The sequence below is a fragment of the Abrus precatorius genome, unplaced genomic scaffold (assembly GCF_003935025.1).
Source record: "Abrus precatorius isolate BTA unplaced genomic scaffold, Abrus_2018 Scaffold6, whole genome shotgun sequence".
NCBI lineage: Eukaryota > Viridiplantae > Streptophyta > Magnoliopsida > Fabales > Fabaceae > Abrus > Abrus precatorius.
Window position 1 is genome coordinate 10,106,230 of NW_020874406.1, and position 10,725 is coordinate 10,116,954.

General features: G+C 36.2%; 4 protein-coding genes across 5 annotated transcripts; 2 read left to right on the forward strand and 2 right to left on the reverse strand.

Moving 5' to 3' along the window:
- Nucleotides 1-2,544: 2,544 nt before the first annotated feature.
- On the reverse strand, nucleotides 2,545-5,078 carry LOC113869097 (ferredoxin C 1, chloroplastic). Its single transcript, XM_027505239.1, has one exon. It carries the CDS (start codon nucleotides 4,786-4,788, stop codon nucleotides 4,357-4,359), a length of 432 nt encoding a protein of 143 aa, XP_027361040.1. The 5' UTR covers nucleotides 4,789-5,078; the 3' UTR covers nucleotides 2,545-4,356.
- On the forward strand, nucleotides 2,835-3,886 carry LOC113869096. Its single transcript, XM_027505238.1, has one exon. It carries the CDS (start codon nucleotides 2,862-2,864, stop codon nucleotides 3,864-3,866), a length of 1,005 nt encoding a protein of 334 aa, XP_027361039.1. The 5' UTR covers nucleotides 2,835-2,861; the 3' UTR covers nucleotides 3,867-3,886.
- Nucleotides 5,079-5,695: 617 nt separating the features above from the next.
- Nucleotides 5,696-9,724, forward strand: LOC113870494 (cysteine synthase-like). Of its 2 annotated transcripts, none has more exons than XM_027507082.1 (11): nucleotides 5,696-5,827; nucleotides 6,262-6,315; nucleotides 6,438-6,547; nucleotides 6,664-6,721; nucleotides 7,263-7,526; nucleotides 7,615-7,752; nucleotides 7,902-7,953; nucleotides 8,312-8,391; nucleotides 9,142-9,201; nucleotides 9,276-9,356; nucleotides 9,457-9,724. In XM_027507082.1, exons 2-11 carry the CDS (start codon nucleotides 6,274-6,276, stop codon nucleotides 9,547-9,549), a joined length of 978 nt encoding a protein of 325 aa, XP_027362883.1. In that variant the 5' UTR covers nucleotides 5,696-5,827; nucleotides 6,262-6,273; the 3' UTR covers nucleotides 9,550-9,724. The 2 variants fall into 2 exon arrangements, with proteins under 2 accessions (XP_027362883.1, XP_027362882.1); XM_027507081.1 differs by having other exon boundaries at nucleotides 5,719-5,827; nucleotides 6,162-6,315; nucleotides 9,457-9,702.
- On the reverse strand, nucleotides 9,098-10,396 carry LOC113870495 (preprotein translocase subunit SECE1). Its single transcript, XM_027507083.1, has one exon. The coding sequence runs from the start codon at nucleotides 10,371-10,373 to the stop codon at nucleotides 9,885-9,887; it is 489 nt and encodes a 162-aa protein (XP_027362884.1). The 5' UTR covers nucleotides 10,374-10,396; the 3' UTR covers nucleotides 9,098-9,884.
- Between the last annotated feature and the right edge of the window lie 329 nt (nucleotides 10,397-10,725).

A 10,725-nucleotide genomic window follows, 5' to 3' on the forward strand; every position in this document is an offset into this window, starting at 1 on the left:
GACTGACGGTCAGATAGAGAGGACCATCCAGTCCCTAGAGAACTTGTTAAGAGCTTGTGTGCTCGAGTAGCAAGGAACTTGGAAAGAATACTTGCTGTTGGTGGAGTTCACGTATAACAACAACTTTCATGCTAGTATTGAGATGACACCATTTGAGGCTTTGTATCAGTGGAGGTGCAGACCTCCATTGTGTTGGTACGAAACTGGAGAGGCGACTCTATGTGCACCAGATATAATCCAGAAACAGAATGAGCAAATCAAGATGATTAGAGAGAAAATGAAAGTCTCACAGGATAGGCAGAAAAGCTACTATGATAATAGGAGAAAGCCGTTGGAGTTCCATGTGGGTGACCATGTGTTTTTGAAGGTCTTACCTGTGACCGGAGTTGAAAGAGTTCTAAATTCTTGAAAGCTATCTCCTAAGTTCATTGGGTCATTCAAAGTGCTGAGTAGAATCGGTCTTACAGCGTACCAGATAGTGTTACCTCCAAATCTCTCGAACCTACATCTAGTGTTCCATGTGTCACAACTTAGGAAATATGTGTCAGAACCCTCTTATGTAATTGAACTTGACCCGGTTTAAGTGAGAGATGACTTGTCCTATGATGTGTACTCAGTAAGGATTGTGGACCACCATGTTAAGCAGTTGAGGGGCAAGGAAATCCTGTTGGTGAAAGTAATTTGGAGCTCAAGCGATGAGGGAGATGCCACGTGAGAAACAAAGAGTAGAATGAGAGAGTTGTATCCAGGATTGTTTATGTAGTTGGTTGAATTTTAGGGATGAAATTCCCTAAAGGAGGAGAGAGTTATAACGCCCCGAATTTTGTAATATTGTTTAATTATTAATATAAATGTGTGAATTGATGGTTGAACGTGCATTTGATTGTGTAATGATTTGGATATAAATATGGTTGTGAAGGTATATGTATATGTGGTTGAAATGTGATGTGGACTTGTGCTTAAGCATGATTGTTGATGGTTGACTTGTGATTGGCTGGGACCGTTTGAAATGTAGGCTAAGTGTGTATTGCAGAGACATTCTTGTTGTAGCGAGAGTATCCTGGGTGAAGGGTGTGATTTTGTTGCATTTTTGTTGTAGTAAGAAGGCGACAAAGAGGGATGCATTTCTGGGTACAGTCTCGCTGTAGCGAGAGGGTTTCACTATAATAAGATTCTGCAGAAACCAGAATGCAGTTTTCTTTGAGATTTTTGCTGAAGCGAAAGGGGGTGTCGTTGCAGCGAAAGTGTCGCGATCAGAAGGGTATTTGAGGGGTTTAGAGTTTGGAATATTCATTTCTCATTCCTCCCTTCGAAATCCCTTTGATTCTTTCGACCCAAAACTCATTCTTACTGATTAAACTACCTCCAAAGCCATTCGTGAGTTGGATTGAAGGTTGAGATTATGTTTGGGACGTTTGGAGGTAAGTTTTAAGAGTTAGGGTTCCGATTTTCCATTCTTCTCCCTTGTTCTCTCGATTTCTCATCGGATTTTTCATGTATTTAGGACGAAATTCATGTAGGGAGCGCATTCTTTATTGAATTCATTTTTGAGTCTTCGATTTGAGGTAAGGGAGGAACTCTACCTCTCTTTGTGTCTTGAATCCGTTTATATTGATAAATAATGCAATGTGGTGGAGATAGGACGTAGGAAGATATGTATCTAATGAGAGTGGCTTGATTATAAATGTATTGTGATAGAAATTTCGTGTGAAGCTAGTGTGATTGATGTTTGAGTATTATGTGGTGGAATATGGGTGTTTGTGCCTTTGATTGAGAATGAATAATGAGATAAATGAAATATGTATGCTGAAGACATGATGAATCGTGAATGTGATTGTGTTTGAATATGTTGAAAGTTATGAATGGTTTATTGATACACTAGGGGTGGTGGAAGATGGGGCAGTAGAAATACCTTGCGGAAGAGAGGGTGGTGGTGACACCAACAGTGAGCGTGAGTGCACTACAGGCTACACGCTTTCTTCTTGACTCAACCTCTAACTAACACTTTTGCTAAAGGGTTCGTGACTGCATCCATTGTATTCGTGAGGCGAGAGTTATCTGGCAACTATCCATGGTGTGCCACTGCTATATGACTTAAGATATTATTTTGAAACTGAATTGTATTAATTAAGTCCTGCAGCGATTATTTAATTTAAATTGTAATTTATCTTTATCTTAAAATACTTTATTGAACCAAACATTGAGAATTATTTTAATGAAAACTTTTTATTACTCTCATTTTATAAAATTTATTTATAATTAGAAATAAAATTAATGTGTGACATTCACCTTTAATACACCATGTGCTCTTACTAAGTCACACTAATTTAGTACTACTTATTTATAACTTAAAATTGTTTTATAGTGATACAAATTATGTAATATAGAAAAAAAATGATATTTTTGAGTTTTTTACAAAAGAGAATATATCCGTAATTAAGTATTTATTTTATTTTAAAAAAAATCCCAGCTTTTTAAAATCATATACTATACTATAATCCAAGATAAATTCTCGTCGAAATTAATATAATTCATTTGAGAAAGAAGATACGTATTTTTGCACCAAGAAATGGGGAAGGAGAAATCGCAGGTACCCAACCCCTTCCTATTTCTGGCCAACGTTGTTTGTGTTTGTCTTCCAGATTTAAACTTCAACCAAATAGATATCAAGTTGCTTTAAATCAATCGTTCAATTTTTTAATTTTTTTTTGGGTATTATTGGGTATTCAACCAAAGAGTCGGGTCTCCTATTATGAAGGACGTCACAGTCTCTCAAGTTCAGTCAGCTACTTTGCTAGTGAGTGCACGCCAACTGTTTGGTGTTTTGCTTCTGTGAGCATTCTCTTTTCGAAACTCTGATCATGGTGTCCATGCTCGCAAGGAAGGGTGCTTCCTTATACAGGCAACATTTTCTCTCCAGGACATTCAATCTCTGCTTCAAGTTCCTCACCACCATTCCCAACAAGGACGTTGAGGAAGCTGTGAGTTCTGTATCCGTGCCACCTTCTGAACATTCTAACAGCCTTCATCTTTCCCCTCTTTTCTCTGACTTCAATCACCCCTATACTGGATTTGACATCGAGCTTGTGGATCATGATGTTTGGGGGGTCTCATCTGGGGTGGCACAAGCCTGGCGTGGACCAGATTCGGTTGCATCGAGAGCTAGTTCCTTTGTTCCGCAAGAAATTGATGAATCCCTTGATCGTGTTGAGGGTGAACTGGATTTTGAGGACATAGACAATATGAGAATTCGTGGCAGTCTGTTCTATAAGCTTGAGCGCAGCTCTAAGGAGTTTGAAGAGTATAATTTAGAATTTCACCGCAAGAAATCTTCCAAGAAGAAACAAGAGGCAAACAAAGCTAAAATAACTCAAAATGTGACTACCCAAGATCACGAGCTTCCCAAAGTTAAGAACTTGACAAGAAGTAAAAGTGTTATGCCCCGGCTAGATGAAATCAATGATGTATCTCCTGTGAACAAGAGGCAGAGGACTCCCACTTTTAATCAGCTTACAGGTCCTTATCATAAACCATTTTGCTTGGACATCTACATATCAAAAGCCTCTGTTCGTGCTTGCGTTGTTCATAGGGTAACTAGCAAGGTTGTTGCTGTGGCACATTCCATTTCCAAGGATATCAAGTTCGATCTTGCTTCTACCAAGAGCAAAGCCACTTGTGCTGCCGTTGGGGCGATTCTGGCTCAGAGAGCCTTGGCTGATGATATTCATGACATGATTTACACTCCAAGGAAAGGAGAAAGGGTGGAAGGGAAGCTTCAGATTGTTCTTCAGTCCATCATTGATAATGGCATCAATGTAAATGTGAAGATTAAGCAAAGACCCAAGAAGTCATCCAACCGTATTTGACCTTGTTCAGTTGGCATTGTCTATTGTCCGATGGTTATAACTTGCATATCACTGATGAGCTTTTTACACATGAAAACGAATTTGGATCCTGTTATGTAAAGCTAGCCTGGGTAGGATTTTCGTCATTTGGCTACTGTGAAGTTCTACCATTTTGGATTTTGGAAATTCCACCCTTGTAATATGTGAATAGGGTTCTGTTTTGTATTTAAATAAAATTGCATGATGATAACTATGGATCCTCATTTAGTTCATTAAAGTAGATAAATCCATTACATCAACATTTGTTGGGCAGTTGTTACGTGTTCTAATTTGAGTCAAATGTTCTATTTTATGCATCAATAAATCAATAAAAGCTACACAATTGAAGTATATATTTAAATATTTAAAACCAGGGCGACATCAGCAATTACTAGAAACAAGCAAAGACTCCCTCAATTCTGTTGACCAAAACCAGCATCGCATGGAATTACATTCAAAACTGAAAAATAAACTAGTCATTGGCCGTAGCTAACTGCAAAGATAGTAACTCATCCTCCGGGATAGTCCTAATATGACAATCAGATCGAGGGTAAGCGGAACACAAGAGTGCATAACCACTTTCCACCACATCATCGCTCAGCATTCCATCACTCTGATCCACAGAGCCACCAATAAGACGAGCTGGGCAAGTCATGCAAACTCCAAGCTTGCAGTCATGAGGCACAGACAAGCCAGCGTCCAATGCCTTTGATAGAATGCTCTCATCAGGTTCAACTTCGAGTTGAGTGGCCTTCCCCTCATGCTCAATTACCACTTTATAAGACCTCACAATGAGTGGACGCGAACGAATGTTGAGCTGAGAATCAGTGGAGAACTTGGTTGTTGTGGTGTTGGGGTGCTTTTGTCTGAAAAAAGTGAAGGATGTTAGCTGAAGGGTTGCCATGCTTTGTGCTTTGGGGCTCCAAAGCAAGATGGGAAGCAGCGTGTGGTGGATGAAAGGATAAGACTTGTGCTGCCAGGTTATGGCCGTTTTCACACCCCTTCCCCCAATACGCACATCATTCAAGGGGTTTTTTTGTTAGAAAATGAGTCACATTAAATAGAGAAAATAATCATATGTAAGATAGATTATTAGTCATGAAAATTATGTTGGCCGAATCAGTTTTTCATTATGAAAATTATCACATAAAGTTTGAAAATGTGTATGTTATGATTATTTTATTAATTTATTTGATTAATTCTTATACTAATAAGGTTAAGAGTCAATTTAATTATTAAAATAAATATTTAAAAAAATTATGCTATGATTTTTTACTTTGAAAGATTAACATAACTTTTTTTTTCTAAAATAAAAATTTATATAAAGTAAATTTTTATAAAAAAATTATAATATTTAATAATACCAATACACTAAATTATATTGAATTTCATAATTTTTAATAACAAATTATCATATATAACTTATGCTATGTTTCTGGACTATATTGACTTCACTTTAATGCCAAGGATTCGAATTAAATGCCTCCTTCGGATTTTTGTAAGCTTTAGTAATAGACCGATTCAAATTACTTCGTTTGTGTTTCTATTTATTTCGCCATTAAAATTTTCGGTTGTTGTTTGGCTAATTTCTATTTTTTTTTAGTGAATTGTCCAAAAAATAGATAAAAGTTTTCAACATTTTTTTTATTATATATATTAGTAATCAGTAATTATTTTGTATAATGAAATGGTAATTTTATATATATGTTAAATATAAAGAAATTATTCAAAATAATTAATCAATTAAAACTGTTTTATTAATAAGGAAAATTAAATTAAATTATAAAATATGTATGAGCGAATGAGCGATTGTACATCATTTTCTTTCACTTATGACTCAGACGTGAGTGTTGTTGGCCTCGCCGTTCGTACTTCATAGATCGTTGTAATCAGCTGCGCTTGTCTCAGGGTGTCACACACTATCGCCATTCCTGCTACTCAAGGTTCTTCTTTTTCTTTTGTATTTTGTATTTCTCCAATTCGTTAATTAAAATAGGATTTGGATCATCGTGTTATTAAGTAACATACATAATCTTGTTAAACGCGCACACACATTTTATCAAATTTAAGCAATTGATTAGATGGTCCTTATTTTATATATTTTGTATTTTTTTTCTCTTTAACGTTACCATGTTATGTTAGTTAATAACAGGATCCAAATTCATTTTCGATTGTTTGTTAAATATGCATCTGAATTAGGATTTCTTTATTTTGGTGTTTTGATAAGCTGCGAATTTTCGAATCTTTTTTTTTCCATTTGCCAAGTTAAAGCATCAGATTCCATTGATAGTACAGAACTGAAGTGATGAACTGGTAGCTTTGTGGTTGCGGATATGTAGTTTGTTTGTTTTATGCTAATAGTTTGTCTGCTTTGTAGTGAGTCGATATCATGGCTGTTGAAAGGTCTGGAATCGCCAGAGATGTTACAGAAGTGAGTTTGTGGAACTTGATGTCCATTTCTGTATAATTTTTCATGCTGGCTTTTGTCCGTATTGATAGTGTTTTTTGCTAGATTACGTTTACATACTGTTGTCCGATTTTTATTTTATGTAGTTGATTGGGAAAACCCCATTAGTATATCTAAATAAACTTGCCGATGGTTGTGTTGCCCGCGTTGCTGCCAAACTGGAGTTGATGGAACCATGCTCTAGTGTAAAAGACAGGTTACTATTTTTCCTTTGTCATGAGCTTGATTTTAAATTAATACTCTTGGCATTATGTTTGGCATGGATTTTTCGTGCTTGTACTCTTGTTCTTATGATATAGGTTTGACACACAGGATTGGCTATAGTATGATTGCTGATGCAGAAGAAAAGGGGCTTATTACACCTGGAAAGGTTGGTATACCTTGATAGTTAAAAAGATGTCAAGCTTGTAATAAATTAGTAAAGGTGTTATCAGAATGGTATGGTTTGGTAGAAAAGTGATACTACTTGGTTTTTTACTGCCTGAACTTCTAATATGATGTAAATAGTTATCATGATTAACTCTGTGTGTGTGTGTGTGTGTGAACCCTGATGTTCCTAACCTTCAAGTATGAAGGAGTGAAACGATAGTGGTGAATTGCCATATGCCACATAATAGATAGGTACGTTAATTACGTGTGCAATATGCCTTAAAGAAAATATTGTCTAGATCATCCTCTTTGATGAGGGTTATCATATGCGCATGAGGAACATCCTATTAGAGAATGAAATGTGTTACTCTCATGGCAGTTATTTCAGATCTAATGAATACACTGTTAATTGATTTTTGTTACCACTGATTTGTATAATACTTGAAGTCGTAGGTGAAAGATGAAGATTCTGAGTATTTAGTGTATCTGAGTTGACCAGTTAATGTACAATGCTGATACGTGGGTTTCTTATTTTACTAAAGAGTGTCCTTATTGAACCAACAAGTGGTAATACTGGCATTGGATTAGCATTCATGGCAGCAGCCAAGGGTTACAAGCTCAAAATTACAATGCCTGCTTCTATGAGTCTTGAACGAAGAACCATTCTTTTAGCTTTTGGAGCTGAGTTGGTTCTGACAGACCCTGCAAAGGGAATGAAAGGAGCTGTTCAGAAGGCTGAGGAGATATTGGCTAACACACCCAATGCCTACATGCTTCAGCAATTTGAAAACCCTGCCAATCCCAAGGTATATAAGTACATTTGTTCGATAACATTATAACTGACTGGTGCAATGGATTCTTGACACTTTGGGCAATATATATTTGTCATTGCAGATTCATTATGAAACCACTGGTCCAGAGATATGGAAAGGCTCGGATGGGAAAGTTGATGCACTCGTTTCTGGGATAGGCACTGGTGGTACTATAACTGGTGCTGGGAAATATCTTAAAGAGCAAAATTCCAATATAAAGGTTAACTTTTTGTTTTTTCCTTAATATATTTTAGGTACCTCTAGGGATACTTGGACAACATTTTTCCTGAAAATGGAGAAAAAAGCTAATCTCCTCTCTATCTGTGTCATTCTTGTTCGATCTACTCAACCTCTCTTACCTTTATGCAGCTGTTTGGTGTGGAACCAGTTGAAAGTTCAGTGCTTTCTGGTGGAAAGCCTGGTGAGTTTTATCCTCTACTGTAATAATGTAGTTTTTTGGATACTTTTCCTGTGAACTATAAAAATTCTTGCATTACAAGTTGATATTTGCTTGACCAGATTGATCATTAGACTAATCACTTGTTAAGCAGTAAGCATATAAAGTTGATGTTACTGTGATTAACTGTCTTTTCTTTAGCTTAAAAATTATCCCAATAGAGTATCAGTTCATATTTTCTCTTCTTGTTTGTTTTGTTCTCCAGTGGCTGTAATTACCATAGTCTTCACAATTTTTATTTAGAATAAATCCTTATGGTTGAGGTAAAGAATTTCTTTTTCTAGTTGTGATTATTTTACAAATTGCCATTGTGAATGCTCAGGTCCACACAAGATTCAAGGGATTGGTGCTGGTTTTATCCCTGGTGTCTTGGATGTCAATCTTGTTGATGAAGTAATTCAAGTAAGCTTTGGCAACTTATGGATAATCATTACATTATTCAAGCAATCGTGCATCATACTTAAAAAATACTGCAGTTTATGAAAATATTTATTTTAAGTATGAACACAGTTGTAGAAAATGGGATAATTCATCTGTTTATAGTTATTAGATGTGATCGTTGATAATTGCTTGCATTCTTACACCTTCAATTTTTAGATACGGCAGTTTCCGGTTTTATTAGTTTTGATAATATTGATACAGTGTTCACTGAATTAATCGGAGCAGATCTTTGCTACTCATTGATCATTTCTAGTTTGGGAATCTTTTCAACTAATTTCTTGATATAAATTTGTCCTATAGCACTGTGGTTCTCTTCGCCTGGCAAGTTTCAAGCAAGTGCAAAGTTCCAAATTGAGACTAAACCAACCACAAACTGGCAATAAAATTTTTTATCATTAAGCACTAGTTTACATCTAATCTGGAAGTTGAACTAAATGGAGAATGGGAATCCGGATAGCTTTCAAGATTAGGTGCTGATTATGATTTGAAATATAAATATTTTGTAATATACAACTTAATTTCTAATGTCATAATTGATTTTTTTAGATGCAGTTTTGAATTATTCTGTAAAAAATCTAAATTCTGAAAAATAAAATTGTGACTGATGATTTTTATTAAAATTATATCAAACACTTCATCATCTTGCAAAAATTGTTTTGAAAGTTGCAACAGTTAAAATTTCATTAAACCCGATATATGTGAGATTGGCAGATATCAAGTGACGAAGCAATAGAAACTGCGAAGCTTCTTGCACTTAAAGAAGGCCTATTTGTAAGTTCTAAACCTATAGAAACAGCAAACAGTGGGCAATGAGCTTGATATTTAACCTTTGGAGATTGTTGTAGGTGGGAATATCTTCTGGAGCTGCAGCTGCTGCCGCCTTTAAGATAGCAAAAAGACCAGAAAATGCAGGGAAGCTTATTGTTGTAAGTTGATTCATCCCTAAAATATTTTGTATCTGTCAATTGATATTTCCCTGGAGTAACCACCGAGACAATGGGACCGATACATTTTGATACACTGCAGGTTGTTTTTCCAAGCTTTGGAGAGAGGTACCTGTCGTCTGTCCTATTCGAGTCAATCAGACGGGAAGCTGAAAGCATGACTGTAACGCCCTGAATGGGTTAAGGCTTTTTAAGTTATTTCTTCGCCTTCTAATTTGTCCTTTTTAATTTTAACAGCCTTAGCTATTGATTCGCAGAATACCATTTGTGATTATTGAGATTTGAGAATATGTTAATGCAAACTTGGACCTGAATCTATTTATAAATGCTAAAAAAACCTGTCTTAAATCTACTGAGAGTACATGATGAAATATGGTATTGTACAAAACATAGTGTAATAATGGAGTAACAGCACAAAACAGAGGGCAAACGGGAAAAAATAATTTCTTGGAATGCATAAAATGTAGAAACTTGGCTTAGTGAAATGTTAGTGGGTGAAAGAAATGATTGTTAGGTGAAGAAATCCTGAATCCCTTTGCCAGCGAAAACGCGGTCAGAAAGTTCGGCCAAAACGGCATTGACGGTGAGCAAAACGACGCTAGAGCCAAGGATGACGCCAAGGACGACACCCGTTGTACCCAAAACCTTGCCAAACGCAGGCCATTCAATCTCCCCAATCTCTTGGGCCACTCCGCTCCACAAGTTCTCTCCTTCTTTCTCCTTCCTCTCCTGCATCGCCTTCTTCAATTCCGATCCCAACTCCGACTTCGATTCGGGTTCGGGTTCGGGTTTGGGTTCGGGTTCGGAACTCTCTTGGCTTTCCTCTACGACGCCGGCCACCAGCATCCGGCGTCTCCCCATTCTGATGGGAGTGAGAGGCTGTGAGTTGAAGAGTAGGGAAGCATTGAGTCTGAGTCTGAGTCTGCGGGGAGAAGAAGATGGAAAGTGTGACTGTGACGTGAGCGGTGACTGCCAGTGAAGGAAAGTGTGCACAGCCATCGATCTGATGAATTATTTCTGTTGTGGATAACACACTCCGTATCTTTATTCCTTTTCTATTCGCCTCAACCCGACTCCAATAAATCAAAATATACCAAGATAAAGTGAAAACTATCCGCACAATTGCATTTATAATTTACAATCTTAATTTTGCTATAATTTAAACTTGATTTCATTTTACTATATGCAAAATCTAAAATTTTAAATAATATAATCACACAAAATTCATTTTATATTTAATAAATAAATATTCTAAACATGATATCACCATCATCATTATAAGAATAATTTAATATTGTTTGTATTTTAATTTCACATAACACTAGTAAATATCTATATTTTCATAATTAGG

Excerpts from the sequence above, each read along its gene's own strand:
- LOC113869096 (XM_027505238.1), top strand. The coding sequence starts at position 2,862 with ATGGTGTCCATGCTCGCAAGGAAGGGTGCTTCCTTATACAGGCAACAT.
- LOC113870495 (XM_027507083.1), bottom strand. The coding sequence starts at position 10,373 with ATGGCTGTGCACACTTTCCTTCACTGGCAGTCACCGCTCACGTCACAG.
- LOC113870494 (XM_027507082.1), top strand. The coding sequence starts at position 6,274 with ATGGCTGTTGAAAGGTCTGGAATCGCCAGAGATGTTACAGAA. Across the intron at positions 6,316-6,437 it reads TCGCCAGAGATGTTACAGAA|TTGATTGGGAAAACCCCATT; the intron begins GTGAGTTTGTGG and ends TATTTTATGTAG. Across the intron at positions 7,753-7,901 it reads AGCAAAATTCCAATATAAAG|CTGTTTGGTGTGGAACCAGT; the intron begins GTTAACTTTTTG and ends ACCTTTATGCAG.
- LOC113869097 (XM_027505239.1), bottom strand. The coding sequence starts at position 4,788 with ATGGCAACCCTTCAGCTAACATCCTTCACTTTTTTCAGACAAAAGCAC.